This window comes from Bos indicus x Bos taurus, chromosome 16 (assembly GCF_003369695.1).
Source record: "Bos indicus x Bos taurus breed Angus x Brahman F1 hybrid chromosome 16, Bos_hybrid_MaternalHap_v2.0, whole genome shotgun sequence".
Taxonomy (NCBI): domain Eukaryota; kingdom Metazoa; phylum Chordata; class Mammalia; order Artiodactyla; family Bovidae; genus Bos; species Bos indicus x Bos taurus.
This window is the reverse complement of record NC_040091.1, coordinates 19,252,203-19,273,440: the sequence shown is the minus strand read 5'-3', so window position 1 is coordinate 19,273,440 and position 21,238 is coordinate 19,252,203. Positions and strand designations below refer to the sequence as shown.

The 21,238-nt window shown below is 38.4% G+C and overlaps 1 protein-coding gene across 4 annotated transcripts in view; it reads left to right on the top strand.

Moving 5' to 3' along the window:
- Positions 1 to 20,983, top strand: part of ESRRG (estrogen related receptor gamma) — a 652,137-nt gene extending 631,154 nt beyond the window's left edge. For all 4 annotated transcript variants that reach the window (XM_027564442.1, XM_027564443.1, XM_027564444.1 and 1 more), the window contains 2 exons: positions 4,436 to 4,705; positions 17,088 to 20,983. In XM_027564442.1, coding sequence (XP_027420243.1) covers positions 4,436 to 4,705; positions 17,088 to 17,332 — 515 coding nt within the window. In that variant the 3' untranslated portion in view covers positions 17,333 to 20,983. The remainder of the gene's footprint in view (positions 1 to 4,435; positions 4,706 to 17,087) is intronic.
- The last annotated feature ends 255 nt before the right edge of the window (positions 20,984 to 21,238 follow it).

Here is a 21,238-nt window from a genome sequence, read left to right as displayed (position 1 = left end):
GAAGAAAATGCCTAGCAGGGGTTAAACCCAAACGCCTTCACGGCAGCCTATTTCTGTCAACACTCTGTTCAGGAAATAAACATTTATGCTTTCTGAAATGAAAGTGTATTTTTGAAGACTAGCCGTCAGATATTTTTTGCCCTTCACACTTTCAAATGCTTAGCCTTTTTGGTAAGTTGACTGCAAAGTGCATCAGTTTGCCAGGCTAAAAATAAATAAATAAAAGTGCTTGACAAGGGCCCACAGCGCCACTGTCAACCTCCGACGCTTCCAGGAGAAGAAAGCGAGGGACTTGGCACAAAACATGCTTTCTTCAGGCTTGTTACTTCAAGGGTACCTGCCTCTCGAGAAGCTTTTCAATCGTTCAAAATGATGTTATTCCCAAGTGTCATCTGGTTTATTTGGCGCACACCATCCTGCAGATAAACACGCTACGTAACTGTGGGTTAAGGTAGAGACTCATTCTGCCTGCAGAATGCCTGAGATACATTAAGTCGCACTGACTCTAGGGTGGAGATGAAGAGAGATCGGAGATGTCAGCAATATGCCTGGGATGGACTGGAGCTGGGGAAGAAAAAAATGTGCCATGGTATCAGTGTATTTTAAAAAGCTGTAATACAGCTGAACATTTAAAACTATAACCTGTCACACACTGAAGATTAAGATGCTGGGATGTACAAAACATGAAGTGCCCATGACACCACGGCAAAGCATGTTTTATTTCACTTGGCAAAGAGGTTTCTCGCCAAAGATAGCTAAAGGTTATAGATACGAAGGACCTCTAACTTGTAGTCCAGTAGCTATAAAACACCACTGAAGGCCCAGTAAAAGCACAAACAAATAATTATCATTTGGAGGCAAGCCTGTGTGCACCAATGGAGCAGTCGTGTTTTGAGAAAATTCCTTAGACTCAGTTCACTAAAATATGCATTTTCATTTAGCTCTTGGTCACTTATGTTTTTCTACTTTGCTCAGGACTACTGATAAAATTATCACTTCATCCCTGCGTCTTTATGAGTGTAAAATAGAACTAGCACTCCTAAAGGCCAGGAAGGAAATTTTTGAGGAATTGAAATATCGTCTCTGTTTTGGGTTCAGCTGCCTTAGTGCTCAGGTGAGCACAGCCAGCTTATAACAAAGCTGTTTAACTGTTATCCAAGCATTTGGGCAGGACAGTTCTTTGTGACAGCTTCCAGATTGCAAGGGTTTGGGAGGAAAGGGTTAAAATGTTGGGATCCAGCTATTTCTGGACCAAGAAGAGATAAAAGTCCAGACTTTATTTATATTGTGTAGACCATAGGTTGTCCTTTCCCCTTTGGTTTGGCAAAATTACACCTCCTCTGATCAGCTTGAAATAGACTTGAGGCTCTCAAGCGGACCTTTTGTACTATATCTATCTTTATGTGCTCCCTGACCACCCCCCACCCTCCAAAAGGAGAACCTTTTCTTTACCCTTTTCCTTGTTTTTATTTCATTAAGAAGTAAAAGGCCAAGTTCGGTTCACACACACACCCACCCTCCCACCCACCCACCCACCTACCCACCCACCCCTAGAAGGATCAAGTCACAGGATCAACCTAAGAAAATGAAGTTTTATTGTTTGGGCTTAATTAAACCCCCCAAGAAATGTGTGAAACATTGTCATGGCTGAAAAAAAATTGTTCATTTGTAAATCACAGGGACAAAAGGGCCCCCGTGCAACTTTAAAGTTTCCGTGCACGTAAATGTCGATAGCGTGCCTGCTCCATCATCAGCACTAAATTCACATTGATGCCTCTTTTCTTCTCTGTATTGATCCTTCCATGAGAACGTAGATTTGTATCTGTTAATTAATGCGTCCTGAAACAGCGTTTGTATTAATCAGGCAGATAAGAAAAATTGGATGCCTGCATCCTCCTGACAACCGTAAAAGTGCTGGCCCTGATAAAATCGTGGACGGACCTCAATAAAAAAGTTCCTCCTTCCACTCAATAAACTAATCATCCTGCTTTTAATTATTCGGCAGAAAGATGTGTGGAGATTGGAGAATGTGTAAATCTATTTACTAACAGCAGTGTCTGGGCTGGAGAATAGGGCTGTCACAGGAAGGTGCTTCAGGCTATGCGCTCTGTCCATCTGCCGTTGCAGAAAAACTGCTGCTTGGGAGCGTGAAAAGGAACAAGGATACGAAGTCGAATGGAAATTACCCATCTCCTTTTGCTCAGAACTTCCTAGATGACTATTTTTGCGTCTATTTTAGTTACAAAAGAAATTCCTGCTTAGTCTCTCTTCTTAACTTAGGTATTTGCAGGACATCTTTTTCTTGCAGTGGGGGACTGGAAAAAAGATCAATATTTGTTTGTTTGATTTTTGTTTTATTTGTTGTAAAACATTCTCAACATGAAAAGGAAATGGAGCCACATCTACTCAGATTCGATCGTTATTTTTCTCTTTGTAATCCCTGTTAAAAGTTGTGACGTCTCTAATTCTAAGCAGACATTTATTCATGTAACCCCATATTTTGGTGACAAAAAAAGAATAGAGAAAAAGGAAAAAGAGACATAGTCCAAAAGAAGATCAGTTAAGTAATATGTAAGCAACTTGATGAAGAAAAAAAATGAAATAAATGCTTTTTCCGTGGGCCTTAAGAAAAGCTGGACTAATCCCTCTTGGTGATTTTATTAAACACTTGAAGGGAATGGTACCAAATGTCCAACCACTAGTTTCCTCCAATGGGCCAGGAAATAATTTCCTTTTCTTTATCATGCTGTAGTTGCTACTCTCACAGGAAACATGAATAATCTGTGATGAATAAAAATGATTAAGAACAATAGCCAAAGGTAGGAGCCTAAGAAAGCTGAACAGCAGTGGGTATTTATGATTTGGGTAATAGGTTCTAGAAAGGGAGTAATAACAGATTTTATAAGTTGCATTATGAATACTTTCTTCCTTCTGTGGAATTATTGGCGGCAGAATCTAAAATCATGGTACCATTGTCCTCAAAAACCATAGATACGGTGTGTTACCCTTGGAATTCCTGGGCATAACCTTGAAATGAAGGTGAAGTTTTAAGAAAACTTTTTTTCTTAAGGCAAAAGTAAGCAACTGATCATCAGGTTATCTCCACGAAGACTTCTTTTAGAGTCTGGGTCTAATCCCTCTAAAATTTAAATAGATATCTTTACTCCTAAGTAGGTTTAATTGTCCTACTTCATGTTTCCCTCTTGATCCACATTTTCTTTTTAATTTTTTTTAACTTGTGTTTTCTCAAGTTCAGAAGGGACTTTAAACATGTATGTATAAATGCAGACCAGGTTTAGGATTGAAGCAGTCATCCAGGTATTTCAGATAAAAATAGCATATCATATAGCTACACTTATAGAATACATATTATGAAGTAGTGTTTGGCAAAACAGAAATTAGGGTACAAGGAAATTATCTTGCTCAAGGTGACACAGCCAGTAGTTCAATGGAGCGGATACTGAAGTTTAGGATCTGTCTCTGCTCACACTTTGTTCATTGCACCTCCTGGTCTCCATTTTAACTTTTTAAATGAGTGGATCCTAATATCAAGAATAAAATGTGGCTTCTCTGTTTGGTGAGGGGACCAGTCTGCAAAGTATTCCATCCTCTTTGATACCAATAATCGCCATTTAAAAAAGGAATTCATGCTAAATGTCAGTGGGGACAGAATATCCAATTAAGAAAGCTCTTTCAGGTGTAATCGTACTCAACACTCGCTGTGCTTGTGACTATTACAGAGAAATGGTTCCAGATTGCACTCTACTGTGTGGCCTAAATTGTTGTCCTTTATTTGGGGCTTCTGTTTTTTGGGGGTTTGTTTTTCACTTTCATGTTTATCAAGAGCAGTTTTTGGAGATGAGGTAGTTGATAGTTTGACTTCCTATCAAACTATCAAGCCTAGTAAGAGTGGCTCAAATGGTAAAAAATCTACCTGCAATGCAGGAGACCCAGGTTCAATTCCTGGGTAGGGAAGTTTCCCTGGAGAAGAAAATGGCTACCCACCCCAGTATTCTTGCCTGGAGAATTCCAGGGACAGAGGACCCTGGCAGGCTAGAGTCCATGGGGTCACAAAGAGCCAGCCATGCCTGAGCGACTAACACTTCCTTCCATTTAAGACATTCATAAAGACTTCCACTAGAAATCAATTGTATTTCATGATTGCTTGGTATTTCAAGTGAAAGAAAACTACCTCTTATCTATTATATTCCTGTCAGCTGTGTCTGAAATATGGCGAAAACACCAACAAGTTGAAGCTGGTTGGTGCCTTTTACTTTGCCGTTGGCAAAATGGGTAGAGGAAATTTTAAGAGCAGCTAATCAGAGCTCAGCATAATTTTGAGCACCTATGCAGAAGCTGACTACCATATGAAGCTAATATTGCATTATGATATGATGGCTTTATAGTAACTTGATCTGCCTATATCCCCATGCAGGCTTCTCCACGCTGTCCCTGGCGGACCAGATGAGCCTTCTGCAAAGTGCTTGGATGGAAATCTTGATCCTTGGTGTCGTGTACCGATCTCTTTCCTTTGAGGATGAACTTGTCTATGCAGACGATTATATAATGGATGAAGACCAGTCCAAATTAGCAGGCCTTCTTGACCTAAATAATGCTATCCTGCAGCTGGTAAAAAAATACAAGAGCATGAAGCTGGAGAAAGAAGAATTTGTCACCCTCAAAGCGATAGCTCTCGCTAATTCAGGTTGGCATATTGACATGGTTCGTTGTTATATTTCCTAATATGTCAGTTCTGCCCCTTCACTTACCTTCTTCTTCAGGGATTTACTAGACCCAGCTGTAAATTCTGAGTCAGCAAAATTATAATCCTCATAGCTTTCTAGGGAAAAGTTAGAAGAAAAGAAAAACCAACTTAAAGGGAGTTATTTTTATTTTATTTGCTTATTAAGGGCTGTGTCCCTTATACCACCAAATTGTTCATTAACACAAATCATGGCAAAGCAAAAGCCAAAGTGGCAGTGGTGTAAATGGACACGCTCAGGACAATATTAGGTCCTTTGTCTTATTTACACAAGTGAAAATAAGTATGAGTTAGACATGCAAATCATTCCCCTACCTTATAATGCAAATTTTTTAATTGGAATCATATATGTTGTGTTGCTTTTCATTCTGGTTATCAGAGAATACTGTTTTCTTCCCTTCTGGAATTCTCCAGCAGTCGAATTCTGCAAAGGAGTATTTCCCTTAAAGGTATTACCTATGTAGTAAGGGTTAAGAATTATGAGAATAAACGGTCTTTACGTGAGAACTGAAATGTGCTAAAATAGAGAACAAACTCTGATAAGTAAAAATCGTTGGTGCTTTGTTGTTCTTGCCTTTGTGCCTCTTTGGATGCTTGACTGTGGTCTTAAGTCTCTCTCAGCATTTGCATAAAGTCCAGGATAGATCCCTCCTTAATGACGTGCCGATCTTTAGATACCTGTGTCAATAACACGCTCTGATGCTATGTACCATTGACAGTCACATCGTGCCCCTCCATCTGCTTTTGTTTTGACCCTATCTTTGAACTTTATCTTGGTTGCCGGCCAGTAGTTTTCCCTTTAATTACAAGAAGGAAACTGTCAATAAAATCTGTTAAATGGGATGCAATGAGTGGCTTGAATGGGCGGATGGCTATTTGTTCAAATTCTGCAGCATTCAAGGTATTGACAGTTTGTTTTCTGGGGCCATATGTGACGATCAATCTCAGGCTGGGCTCAGCCGCGCTGAAAAATGAAAAACCAGATTGCTTTTGCTTACTTGTGGATGACGACTTTGTGATTTGGCGCGGTCCTAGTGAGATGAGACCTTCTGCCCAAATTGCCCCCATGAGAGCCAGGGATGCGTGACTGTTTTTAGGAATAATTTTTAATTGATTTTGTAATTAACAGTTCATCTACAATATTGATGCATGAATCCTTGGACTGATAGGAGGGAAATTGTTTTCAACAATGAAGTTGTACTTTGCTATTTGTCTTCATAATGGAGTTTAGCATTTCACACTTTTAATTGCGAATGGACCCCTCTTCCTTAAAATACCACTCGCTTCTCTCCTCCTCCCCTTGTGAAATTGTAAAATATGACTCTTTATGACACATGGCATCATCATCACAAACCCTGAAGAAACCCCTGCTGTCTGGAAGACCAAAGTGGGAGATGGGATAGAAATGTTCTGAGAATTTATTAGTTGGTATGGACTTCCCATTAAAGCATCTCTCATAATTGGATGAAAGATCCAGTGATGGTTTGGGAAGAATTTTTATCTGGAAATTGTATAGTGGTTCTAATTTAAAACATTTACTTGGTTAATTATTTTTAAAATATAGCCCAGTGTGTTGTGTATCTTTTGTGTCTCAAATTGCTTTTTGTGAATTATTAACTAATCATGAATGCTGTGCAATGCTAGAACTTTATCATCAAAATTGCTAAAATTTTGTAATTTTAGATATTAGTTGTATACTTTATGGCTATGGATTATAATTTAAAATACCCGAATTAATTAGTAGCAGCATTTGTCACTGTTGTTTAGAAGTATAATCATTAATATTTTGATATATGATGTTCGAATCCCACATTCTCTTCTATATGAGGGGGAGGAAGTGACCTACTTTTGAGCAATGAGTGGTGATTAGAAACTCTTTAAAGAACTAGTCAGTTTATTTTTCATGTGTTAAGCCAGAAATAGTCAACAAACCCTCTCTTCTAGCATAGTGTTATTCAGTAGTATGCTACTTCTCCACATCACAAAATTCTCCTGTGAGTAATTCTAACATTTTTCAGCTTCTCAGTACCAAGAAAAACTAACAGAATCAGAGTCTGTAATGAAGGAGTAGTGATTAAGCACTATAAGGGCTTTTAATTTCTACATGGTGTCACCTCTCCTTCGTCGCGTAAATATAGCTTTCTCTCATCCATCCAACCTGTAAGCCCTACTGTTTTAGCTTGGGATAAACCACTCAGAAAGTCATTTTGTTTGAGACTGCCAATATGATGCTGTTTTATTCCATTTTTTAACCATTATTTGAAGGACATCAATAAAGTTGTAGATTAGATCTTGCTAGGAACCAGTGTTTCTTAAGCTGCCAAATACATCAATGTGAATATATTTTAATACTTCTCATAAACATACCAAAAAGTTTGTAAATTTTTCTTTTCATATTTAGAAATTTTAGGTTAATGTAAAAGACTTTGTGTGGAGAAAAAAAATCTACTTTATTGTTATAATATCTCAGCATTCTCCTTCGGGCTGTCGGTGTTAACAACCATTGTCTCATTAATCTAAATTTCAGCTTATTTTAAACACCTGTCTTTATTCAATAATTATAAATGTTGTGCTTATGCTTGGGAAACAGGGAATTGGCTTCCTGATAATGGCTGTCATAATTTTTGTAGCTGTGTTTCTGTCACATATGAATTCAGGAATATTTATAACACCAGAAAGCCATTGAAAGTATATTCCCTGTCTTTAGGTACACAGCCAAAAATCCCAATGTATCGTGAGCTAATGCTGTAATTAGGGCTTCCCTGGTGATTCAGTGGTAAAGAATCCTCCTACCCTTGCAGGAAACACTGGTTCAGTCCCTGGGTTGGGAAGATCCCCTGGAGAAGGAAATGACAAGCTACTCCAGGATTCTTGCCTGGGAAATCCCATGGACGGAGGAGCCTGGCAGGCTATAGTCCACGGGGTCACAAAGAGTCAGAAATGACTGAGCAACTAAACAACAGCAACAATACTGTGATTACGATATTCTAATATTTGAAAACTCTAATTATTCCACTTATATTTGAAGGTAAGAAACTTTATAGGCTCATTTCAACTACATATTCTCTATTTTGGATAGAGAACAACAATCTCTTGAGAAATATTGCACCCTGATACATCTCGTGAGATTGAATTTTAAAAGGAGAATCTAGGTCACAATTTGAACATTGGCCTTGTAAGGCCCCAGCTTTCTGACACATTAACCAAGAGGTTTTGACTAATCTCTAGAATTCTTTCCATTTGGGGAATTCTATGATTCTAGAATTCACTTTGTCTTCATGAGACATAAAGAGAGTAAGATAGTGCTGTAAGCATTTTAGGTAAGATTATAGCATATGATTCTATTCTCTCAATTGGTTCTTTTGATTCTTTTGTCTAAGATTTATTGAAAACTATCATCACTAGCCCCAAGGTAATATACTCACTTTTATGCAGTGCAAGATTAAAAGCACTTTAAGATTAAGAATTACTTTTAGTCCGATCGTTCTCTTTGCTTAAGTCATAAGAGCTTCAAGTTCCATAGCCACCCCTCACGTGCCAACTGTTGCCACTCCAGATCCACCCCCAACCTAGAGCAATTTTAACCCTGGGCTGTTTGAGAATAAATAGAATCTACATGTTCAAGTTGAGTTTTCTTTTTACTTCTACACAGTACTTCAAGAGTGTGCATGTATGCACGGTCAGTCGTGTCTGACTCTTTGTGACACCCAGGACTGTAACCTGCCAGGCTCTTCTGTCCATGCGATTTTCCCAGCAAGACTGTGGTAGTGGGTTACCATTGCCTTCTCCAGGGGATCTTCCTGACCCAGGGATCAAACCCGCATCTCCTGTATTGTAGGCGAATTCTTTACCACTGTGCCATCTGGGAATCCCACTTCTGGAGTAATAACATCAAATTGATATCGAGCTGCAAATGATATTTTGGTCATCAATTTTAAATCATAAGTGATTATCCTCATCTCATGACAGTATTTCGTTCTCAAATACAAATGGTATATGTACAGAATGTGGTGTAATTTCAGGGATTGAAAAGTTGATGATTTCTATTGGAGGCTGGAATGGGGCCATATTTAATCAGTGTGTTTGGAACCTCATACAACTTTAGTGTCTCTCAATCTTATTTTTCATGATCACTCTTCTTGTTCAGTCACTCAGTCATGTCTGACTCTTTGCGAACCCAGGGACTACAACACGCCAGGCTTCCCTGTCCTTCACTATCTCCCAGAGTTTGTTCAGCCTCATGTCCATTGAGTCAGTGATGCCATCCAACCATCTCATCCTTTGTCGCCCCCTTCTCCTGCCCTCAGTCTTTCCCAGCATCATGGTCTGTTCCGTGTCTTTTCTGAGCTGGCTCTTTGCATCAGGTGGCCAAAGTATTGGAGTTTCAGCTTTAGCGTCAGTCCTTCCAATGAATATTCAGGATTGATTTCCTTTAGGGTTGACTGGTTTGATGTCTGTGCTGTTCAAGGGACTCTCAAGAGTCTTCTCCAACACCACATATTCTTCTTAGGGTAGGCTGTTTAGATACGTTTTTCCTAATAGGTCCCCAGTGAAGTAATATTACAAATACTCTATATAATCTATTTGTGTACTGTGTGTGTATGCATTTTACCTTAAAGCAGAGATTTTTTTCCCCTAATCTCCAATTTCAGATTTTTACCTCCTTTAAGAATGCATGGCTTCTTCTCTGTAAAATCAGGCAGATGAATTAAATAGCACCTTATTTCTCCTAACTGGCCTAAAATTTTAACTCTCAGTTACTTTTAAAAGAGGATAATGCCTTTGGTCTTAGATTTCATGTGTGGTATGTGTATTTGTGTTGAATTTGTAATAGAGAAATAGTAACATCTTCACAGATCGGAACAATTAGTAAAGGAGTAAAAACAGCTCTTTAGTATCTACTGGGTCCTCAAACAGTTTTATTGAAATTTTAATGGAGTTTGCTGATTTGATACACAGGAGACCGTTTTAGCTAATGGACAAGAGATTATCCATTTTTAGTATCTTTCTGTAGACATTTCTATTTTAGTTTTGAGCCTCTGCCAGGAAATTTTTTTAGATTCCCACAACCTGCCTGTTTGAGTAGACATCTCCAGTATCGTTTTATGGGTAACAGAAGCGAGCCGATAAAAGATGTGAGACTACTTGAGGACAGAGGGTTGGACCCTCTGTCCCTTGCTATCGATAAGCTGTTTGTTTTACAAATAAGTATATCCCACGTCTTTAAAGTGGTCAGTGAGTAAGACATTACCAAGTGCAGTTTCAGATCTGCCAGCCTAAATTAATATTTTAAGTTTCATTTTGAATTTTGTCTCCAGTTCCTTTATCTTGGGCTTCCCAGGTGGCTCAGTGGTTAAAAAAAAAAAAAAAATCCACCTGCAATGCAAGGGTGCGGGTTTAATCCCTGGGTTGGAAAGATCCCCTGGAAGAGGTAATAGCAACGCTACTGTAGTGTTCTTGCCCGGGAAATCCCCTGGACAGAGGTGCTTGGCAGGCTGTTGTACATGGGGTCGCAAAGAGTTGGACACTGCTGAGCACATGTGCTTGCTTATGCTTCCTTTATCTTCTTACTGTCTTTGTAGAGAGTTATGGTATAAAACTACTCAGGAAAGTTACAAAAATAGTTGAAGCCAAAATGTTTACCAGATTTTGTAAGAAATTAATATAGGTAGGTCTTTTTTGGCAGGTAGAAGCTTATTCTCAACTCTTACCCAGACAAAACCATAGTTAATACTATCACACAAATAAAAAAGCAAACTTAATGCCTTTCCGTCTTTTCTACTTCTTTTTAGTTTTTGCTCAAATCTGCCATCATTCTTTGGGTTATTTTATTTTTGAAGACATATTAGGAAAGTAGATTGTTTTTTGATTTAATGCAACCCTTATTTGCATATTGTGATGTTTCAAAATCCTATGTAAAAATAGAGCTGGTTCTTGAATGTTTCTTACCATGCTCAGTGATCACTGCTGTGTGTTCAGTTATGCCCAAATCTTTGCGACCCTATGGACTGTAGCTCGCCAGGCTCCTCTGTCCTTGGGATTTTTCCAGCAAGAATACTGGAGTGGGTTGCCATTTCCTTCTCCAGGGGATCTTCTCCACCCAGGGATCAAACCTAGATCTCCTGCATATCCAGTTGGATTAGAGTTGGCATCAGCAGTTGGATTCTTGACCACTGACCCTCATTATTAGTCAGTTATTAGTAGTTACGTACTTTATATACAGTAGTGTGTACGTGTCAAGCCCAGTCTCCTCAGAGTTATTTTTATTTGCAGTATTAGAATTGCAACTTCTCTGGGTTAGAAAAGACCTACCTACAAGGTGTTATGATCCAACCCCCTACTTGATGTGTGTGCAGCTTCCTTGGTGTTTCTGCCAACTGTTTCTGTAGTCTTGATAGGAATTCTGCTCAACTCACTACTTTCTAGAAAGGACATTTTCATCAAGTTTCTCTCTACCTCTCTCTATGTCTCTCACCATTTTAATGTAAAACACAAACTAACACACCCATACACATACAAAAGCAAATATGTGACTTGAAAGTGTAAATCACTCGGCTGTGTCCAACTCTTTTTGACTATAGATTGAAGCCTGCCAGGCTCCTCTGTCCATGGGATTCTCTAGGTAAGAATACTGGAGTGGGTTGCTGTACTCTACTCCAGGGGATCTTCCCGACCCAGGGATCGAACCCATGTCTCCATCATCTCCTGCACTGCAGGTTTCTTTACCACTTAGCCACCAAGGAAGCTCCCATGGCTTTAAACCACACGAATTTATTGTCCTACAGTTCTGGAGGTCAAAAGTCCTGATCAGCTTCACCAGGTTAACAACAAGGTATGGACAGGGCCACACTGCCTCTGGGAACTCTATAGGACAATCTGGCTCCTGGCCTTTTACAGCTTCCACTGTGGTGTTCCTTATAATCCTTGGCTCGTGGTTCTTTCCACCATCTTCAGAGCCATTCCTGTACCATTTTGCTTCAGTGGTGACATTGCCTTTTTTCCCCCCCTCCCTCTTAAAAGGACACTTGATTTCACTGAATGCCCATGGATAATATAGGATACTGTCCTATATCAAAGTCCCTTTTTCCATACAGGGTAACATTCAGGTTGCAGAGATAGACAATCTGGGTATCTTTGGGACCATTTTGCTACCTGTCACAATGAACAAGGTCAAGTTGTGTCCAATCTCAATTGTTCTGTCCCAATCTCAATCCCCTCCCTTTCCATGTAAGTAACCACTCTCCTCCCAACTTTTACAGTTAGCTTTTTACAATGGCTTTATTGCTGAATGTATATCCCCAGACTTGATAGTTTAGTCTTGCCCTTTAAAAAACATTGTCTTCTCCTTATGGATCTGTGAAGTCTCTTTCCATGTAAAATTTATTCTTTCATTTTCACATTCTTAGAGTTTGTCTCTTGCAAAAGCCAAGACATTTGCCCTGCAGAGTTCCCCACAGTGCAAACTTTGCCGTTTACACCCTGTAGGGGCAGCTCATCTTGTTTCTCTGGCCTTGGCATCTTGTGCAAACCCGCGACAGGATCCAAAACAGCATAATCAGATTCAGTTTCTAGACCTATAGGTGGCATGTTATTCTTGGGCAGACACATGATGTCTGGCTGTCTCACTTTTTTGCGTGATGTTAGCAGCTCTTTGGTGAAGCAAGGGAAAGTGTTAGTCCCTCAGTTGCACCCAACTCTTTGTGACCCCATGGACTGTAAGCTTGCCAGGTTCCTCTGTCCATGGGATTCTCCAGGCAGGAATACTGGAGTGGGTAGCCCTTCCCTTTTCCAGGGGATCTTCCCAACCCAGGGATCAAACCTGGGTCTCCTGCATTGCAAGGTGGATTGTTTACTGTCTGAGCCACCAGGGAAGCCCAGCAGCCGTTGGAACTCATTCCCTAAATCCATGGTGATTTGTATTGTGACCTTTCTTTTTTCATTCTGTAGTGGGGATACTTTTACACAGAGAGTCTTTGTCTTGGTTACCAGAGTCACAGAGTGAATGTGGGAAAAAAGGATAAATGCTTGATTATTTCTACTTAAAATTTACAAGTTTTCGAGATAATGAAACAGCACTCTTTTTAAAATGTCATTATAAAAACTTGTATTTAAACAGATTCAGTGGATTTCAGTCAGTTGCAATTATAATTCTTTTTAAATTGCCCCATAGCATCAGTGGGAACCTCTGCAGGTCAGTGTATGGAATCTTTTTTGAATGACTTAGTAGTTGTAGATACTCTCCTTCCTAGTTATCATGACAAGGTGTTCTATATGTGTGTGTGCACTAAGTCGCTTCGGTCGTGTCTGACTCTTTGCGACCTTATGGACTGTAGCCCACCAGGTTCCTCTGCCCATGGGATTCTCCAGGCAAGAATACTGGAGTGGGTTGCCGTGCCCTCCTCCAGGGGATCTTCCCGGCCCAGGGATCGAACTCACGTCTCTTATGTCTTCTGCATTGGCAGGCAGGTTCTTTACCACTCACACCACCTGGGAAGCCCAAGGAGTTCCATATTCTTCCTTAATATTTCCTGGCTGGGACTTGGAATCTGATTACAGCTTGGGTGCCGGTGGTACCCATTACTACATCCCTAGGTTGACCATCCTTCCTGAATCTTCTCAGTGGACAGAGCTAGGAACACAGACAGACACACGCACTATAATTCTGATTGTGTGTGTTTGTGTGTGTATGTTTTGGATATCTTGTCACTTCGTGTTTCTGCTAAGTGTTGTCTGTGGTTTTTAGTTTTGCTATCTAGTTATGTGCAGATTTGGAGAGATTAAAAGTGTTTGGTGACACAACTACCAACTTCCTGGAATACAGTTTACTGATTTTTAATCCAAACTTTATAATTGGCACCTTTTTGAAAACTTAAGTCTAACTGGGTTAATCAGGAGTCATTTTGCCATAGTGGGCAACACAGTTTCTTCAATATCTCAGCTGGTTAACTGAGATCACTTCATTAGACTCTTTACAGTCGTATACAAAAATTTGGAGACACAAATTTGCTTTTAGAAAGTAGGCTTTTGCTCACTTCTCTTTTTCATCATACTACATTTCATTGCTTCGGTGATTAGAGAGGGAGTCACATTGGCTGAGCCCTTACTGCCCCTCTTCATGTAGGCAGCTTACAAACTAAAGAAAATCAACACCTGTGTTCCATGGAAAAGATGGCTGAGTATCAGTTGATAATGTGTGTCAGGCTTGACTCTGAATATGCTTCGTCTGTGTCTAATATTCAATTCCATCCTCAAAATAAGATTTGGCATCATTGAGAAAATATTGCCAAGAATGAGCTACAAATCCTGAAGACAGTTTCCAAATAGAACGTGGGCATTTGGCTGTACCTAATGCCACAGTAATGGATAACTTTACCATTGAGAAGGACAGTGTTCTGTTCCAGATAAGATGTAAAAATAAAAATCTTCTTTTGCCATGGCTCTAAGTCTCAATGGATTTTGCAGCTATTAGTATAAGGATATTTAGCTGTCTTCCCAAAGTAAACGATCTGAATTAGATATGTCCCTTTACGGTCCCACTTCATGGAGGAAAGTACTGGAATTTAACAAAAGGTTTCTGTTTTATTATTAGATGTTGGAACTTAAAATATGGTTGAGGTTATATATATCATTTGATCTCTGGTTGTCTTTTGGAATCTTGATTATTTTAGAATACCATTTGTCTTACTGTCTATTTGACTGATTCTCAACTCTGACTTGACCACAGAATCACCTAGATTTTAAAAACTACTAATGTCCTGCATGCTGCTCCAGTTTTCTTATTTAATGGGTCTGGGCTTGAACCCAGAAATCCTAGGTTTATTTTTTCTTAGCAGCTCACTCTGTGTTTTTAATGTTCAGCTTTGCTCTGTCTGATTAGTTCATAAACCTATGGTTTCCATTATTAAATTTAGTTGGTTCCCATCAGCGCAAATACTGGGACAATTTCCTTTAAAACATAAAGTTAAAAAAAAGTACCAACAACCAAATTAAATAATTACATAAAGTAATGCCAGTTCTATTGAGCTTGGCATAAATGTGTAAATTTAGCCCCAAGAATAAAACACAGATTAAAGCTGCGGAGCCAGAACTTGAACTAGGATCCCTAATGGAGATTAATATTTTCTTCAGCAGTCTGCCAGCTGAATCATGGTCTAATTAAATAGTTCAGATTTAGTGAGTTTGCATTTAAAATATTAGCAGATCCGAGAATGGGTTAAGCTAAAATGAGTTAGAATCTTTTCTGTAAATGGGAAGTTAAATTATCATAGTAATTTGATTAAATCATTTTTAAATCTCTCAAGCTAAATCACCGCCTTTAAAGAATAGTTTGAAGTCTTAATTGCTGTTTGTGAGCATATCTCTCTGCTATTTGTCCTCGCCTCATTTCCTGTGACATTCTATAATATATCTCCTGCTGGGCAAGAGCAGTGGGGAAGGCAAGACTTGGGGTGGGGGCCGAGGTGACCGTACAGCTGACTCCAAGCATTTAAAGATCTGCCATGTCGAAGAAGAAAATGTATCCTGTATGGTTTCGGTAGTTAGAACCAGGACCAAAGGATGGCAGTTGGACACAGATTTGGGAAAAGATGAAGAAGACATTTCTAACAATTAGTTCTTTTCCTTGTTACGTAGAAAGCTGTCCATGCAACTGGCAGTGTCATCGTTAGAAATGTCGTAGACAAGATTTTTGATGAAGATGGAAAGTTGAGTGAGATGAGCTCAGAGGACAATTTCAACTCTTTTATTTTTTAAAGGAAATGTCATGTCCAGTGTTATAAATTCTGGCAACATACTTTGATTCAAAGACACCTGAGTTTAATCCTACTCTGACGCTTACTAGCACTGCCACCTGACTCACAGGGCTGTTGGGAAATGAATGAGATAAGCACTGATAAAGTGCTTATCAGAGGCCACACCCAAAAACAAGTATTTAAGAAATGGTTTAGTTATTATATTTTTCTGCTCTTTTTCATTTTTTCAAGTTTTTTAATTTTTAAATTTTTTGGCTGCGTCTTGCCGCCTGTGGGATCTTGGTTCCCTGACTGAGGATCAAACCCTTGTCCCCTGCATTGGGAGAATGGAGTCTTAATCACTGTACCACCAGGGACGTCCCCTAAAACTCTTTTAAAGAAATTGGTTGTTAACAATGGTCAATTCATGAATCAACAATTTTACAATGGCAATGTAAAAATCAAAACAAAACAGTAAAGAAAATACCTAGAAGTTTTAAAAGCATTTACTGGTTATAGCCATCAGTCTTTTAATTACCTTGCCGTAATTCTTTTCCATCATATGTTTAGCTACTTGATTTTAAATTACATTTCCTCTCTCTTTTTGGGCATGTGATCTGATATTTGAATTATATGAAAGATTAGGCTAACTACATATATCTCAGAGCTCTGCATTCTCAGAGAACTAGAATTATTAAACATGAAGAACCCCCCAAAGACTCCATTATGTGTAATTAACAGATAAACTGTCATCAGAATCAATAAAACATGCTAAATGATTCAAACTTGTATATAATTAAGTGTCTGTTTTAGAGCTAGAGCTGTAACTTTTATTTTTTCCTTCACATCTCACATTTCTCGCAAGAGTAATTGTGGCAACCCTGTTAACCCTTTCCTTGCTTGATTGAATTAGGTTTTTAAATTAGTCACTTATGGGCAAAGTTCGCCTTCACAAATGTGGAAAGTATTTCAGAATTCATTAAAGACTTCACGTGTTTTTCTGTAGAGAAGCAGACTAGGTAAGGATGCTTTAATGAATTGTTAAGAGAACACGAAAAATTCTGGAAAGATGAGCAGTTTATTGTGATTTGTGTATAGTTTACAATGGAACATAATGTTAGGTTCAATGTATTTTCATGAACATCTTACAGTTTTGGTTATCAGCTTCTTTTTTACCCTTTTGGGAAATATGGGCTTTTTGAGTACAAGATCTGAATTTTAGACAACATTACCTCCATGGCACTTAGGATAATTTTTTAACAGATGGCCTTTTATAATTGTTGAATGAATGAATAAATATATGAATGAAATAATGAATAAAACAGCCAAGACTGTATTCTGTTAAAGTCTTCTCTTGCTCAGATTCCAGAGGGAAAAACCCACAGGTTTGAAATAATGGATTTTTGTAGTAATTCCCACGCCCTAAGTCAGCACTGGAAATTATCTATTGCAGCGAAATTTAGAAAAATAAAATGGAGATTTTGGAAATCCCTGAGCAATTCACAGCATAGAGAAGTTCAAGAATAAGACTTAAGTTTCACAACTCGAATTGCCATGTTTTTTATTGTTGTTTATCTTCTTGGCTTTGCTTGTAGACTCCATGCACATAGAAGATGTCGAAGCTGTTCAGAAGCTTCAGGATGTCTTACATGAGGCCCTGCAGGATTATGAGGCCGGCCAGCACATGGAAGACCCTCGCAGGGCTGGCAAGATGCTGATGACGCTGCCGCTTCTGAGGCAGACCTCCACCAAGGCTGTGCAGCATTTCTACAACATCAAACTGGAAGGCAAAGTCCCCATGCACAAACTTTTTTTGGAAATGCTGGAGGCCAAGGTCTGACTAAAGGCTTCCCGGGGCCATCCTATCCTGCACGCTGAAAAAGGGAGAATAAACCCAAGAGTGATGTCAAAGAAACTTAAGAGTTTAGTTAACAACGTCAAAAATCAACAAAGACTGCACTCATGATTTAGCAGCAAGACTATGAAGCAGCTTTCAGATTTCTCCCTGTCTTCCTGATGAGTTTCTTCCTACCTTGATCTCATCTTTTCTCCGTATCTTTTCTCACTTTCTTTTCCTCGTTATTTTTTTCCTCCTTCCCTAGTCTTCCTCTCCTTCATTCCTTCCTTCTTCCTTCCTTCCTTCCTTCTCCTGTATCCCTTGTCCCTCCTGTTCTTATTCTTCCACTTTCTTTTAAACTTTAATCTCTCTAGTTGTAAGAAGATTTTCCTTCCTTTCTTTTTCTTTCCCTCCCTCCCTTCTTCCTTCTTTTTTCCCTTCCTTCCTTTCCTCCTTCCTTTTTTCCTTCTTTCCTTCCTTCCTTCTGCTGCTGAACTTTTAAAAGAGGTCTCTAATTGGAGAGCTATGGAAGCCAGCCCTGCCAAAGGATGGAGATCCATAATATGGATACCAGTGAACTTCTTGTGAACCATAACGTCCCCAATGACTAAGGAATCAAAGAGACAGAACCGACGTACCTAAAAGTACAGTGCAACACACACAAATTGACTGAGTGCAGTATTAGATTCCACGGGAGCAGCCTCTAATTAGATGACTTAAGCAACGTTGCATCGGCTGCTTCTTATCATTGCTTTTCCATCTAAATCAGTTACAGCCATTTGATTCCTTAATTGTTTTTTCAAGTCTTCCAGGTATTTGTTAGTTTAGCTACTATGTAACTTTTTCAGGGAATAGTTTAAGCTTTATTCATTCATGCAATACTAAAGAGAAATAAGAATACTGCAATTTTGTGCTGGCTTTGAACAATTACGAACAATAATGAAGGACAAATGAATCCTGAAGGAAGATTTTTAAAAAAATGTTTCGTTTTCTTCTTACAAATGGAGATTTTTTTGTACCAGCTTTACCACTTTTCAGCCATTTGTTAATATGGGAATTTAACTTACTCAAGCAATAGTTGAGAGGAAGGTGCATACTTTCACGGATGCAATTTATGTTGTGTGCCAGTCTGGTCCCAAACATCAGTTTCTTAACATGAGCTCCAGTTTACCTAAGTGTTCACTTGACACAAAGGATTAGATTACACCTGCAGTGACTCCGAGTGGTCACTGCACTTGGAATATAGATCCGTAGAGTGATCAGGAGCGCGCCTCTCTCCCTGGGAGGTCCAGTTGCCATAGGATTTCTAGCTGCCACGGTGGTTAGGAATGAAATACTGCCTGTTTGCAAAGTTACAGACTTTATCCCTGAAGGAGCTGTGAGCCAGTATTCACTTTAGAGGCAATAAGGCAAATGCCAGGATTTGGGGAAAAAAAAAAAATCATCAAAGACAGCAGACGCCTGACCAAATTCTAAAACCCAATCTTTATGAGTTGATTCATTTAGGAATGTTTGTTAAAATTAATCTGCAGTTTTTACCAAGAGCTAAGCCAATCTATGTACTTTTCCACCAGTATTGTCACAGCAAGAAAGTCAGTCAGGTTCCAGACTGTTAAGAGGTGTAATCTAATGAAGAAATCAATTAGATGCCCCTGAAATCTACAATCGCTGAATAACCAATAAACAGTAACCTCCATCAAATGCTATACCAATGGACCAGTGTTAGTAGCTGCTCCCTGTATTATGTGAACAGTCTTATTCTATGTACACAAATGTAATTAAAATTGTAATCCTAACAAACAAAAGAAATGTAGTTCAGCTTTTCAATGTTTCATGTTTGCTGTGCTTTTCTGAATTTTATGTTGCATTCAAAGACTGTTGTCTTGTTCTTCTTGTGGTGTTTGGATTCTTGTGGTGTGTGCTTTTAGACACAGGGTAGAATTAGAGACAATATTGGATGTACAATTCCTCAGGAGACTACAGTAGTATATTCTATTCCTTACCATTAATAAGGTTCTTCCTAATAATAATTAAGAGATTGAGACTCCAAACAAGTATTCATTACAAACAGATACACATCAGAATCATAATAATATTTTCAAAACAAGGAATAATTTCTCTAATGGTTTATTATAGAATACCAATGTATAGCTTAGAAATAAAACTTTGAATATTTCAAGAATATAGATAAGTCTAATTTTTAAATGCTGTATATATGGCTTTCACTCAATCATCTCTCAGATGTTGTTATTAACTCGCTCTGTGTTGTTGCAAAACTTTTTTGGTGCGGACACGTTTCCAAAACTGTTGCTACTTTGTGTGCTTTAAACAAAATACCTTGGGTTGATGTCTCATCAGCCTAGTGCTAGGAATACTGTGTATCTATCATTAGCTATATGGGATTATATCGTAGATTGTGGTTTCTCAGTAGAGAAGTGACTGTAGTGTGATTCTAGATAAATCATCATTAGCAATTCATTCAGATGGTCAATAACTTGAAATTTATAGCTGTGATAGGAGTTCAGAAATTGGCACATCCCTTGAAAAAATAACAATGGAAAATACAACTCCTGGGAAAAAAGGTGCTGATTCTCTAAGATTATTTATATATGTAAGTGTTTCAAAAGATTATTTTCCAGAAAGTTTGTGCAGGGTTTAAGTTACTACTATTCAACCACACTATCTATAGAAATAAAATATATACAATATATACATTGTTTTCACTGTATCACATTGAAGTACCTGGGCTTCAGAAGTAAAAGCCAACCAGCTAAAAACCTGAGAGGGAGAAATGTAAAAAGAATGAAGAACAATTTTTAGTTTTCAGTTCAATTGACTCTCCGCATTACAAAAGAACAAGCATCTCACTAATAGGAAACTTCACAACTAAAATTTAGATCTAAAAGAATTGCACGGGCTTTAGGGTAAACGCTTCATCTTAAACCTCGCTGGAGGTAAGTTTTTTCAAGTTTCAAGCAAGACCATTTACTTAATGTGAAGTACTGGAAAGTTCTCAAGGTGTATGTTTTAGCCATATAATTTTCATTTTCCTTTCGCTTCTTTTAGGTTGGTTCTTATTTAAGCAATATGATTGTGTGACTACCTGTAGTTACACTTGTGTTTCAATCAGATCAGATTGTTGTATTTATTCCACTATTTTGCATTTAAATGATAACATAAAAGATATAAAAAATTTAAAACTGCTATTTTTCTTATAGAAGAGAAAATGAGTGTTGGTGATTGTATTTTAATTATTTAAGCGTCTCTGTTTACCTGCCTAGGAAAACATTTTATGGCAGTCTTATGTGCAAAGATCGTAAAAGGACAAAAAAAATTTAAACTGCTTATAATAATCCAGGAGTTGCATTATAGCCAGTAGTAAAAAGAATAATAATAATAATAAAACCTTGTCTATAGCTGTAGATGGGCTTCACATCTGTAAAGCAATCAATTGTATATTTTTGTGATGTGTACCATACTGTGTGCTCCAGCAAATGTCCATTTGTGTAAATGTATTTATTTTATATTGTATATATTGTTAAATGCAAAAAGGAGATATGATTCTGTAACTCCAATCAGTTCAGATGTGTAACTCAAATTATTATGCCTTTCAGGATGACGGTAGAGCAATATTAAACATGCTTCCACTTTTGATTGCTCTTTCGTATGGTGTTTTCTTTTTTTCCCCTCCCCCCACTTAAGAACCAAATCAATAAAACACTGCCCTTTGTGGCTTTCCTTCAGAGAATATCTCTGAGTTACCTGTTCCCTAAGAATAAGGTACGAGGTTAAAGAAGAGCTATATAAAGGCTTGTCAGAATGAATTCTAGGGTGCCAAGAGACATTTTGCATATTTAAGAGTATGCAAAGTGTCTCAAGCACATTAGAATTCATTCTGACAAGCCTTTA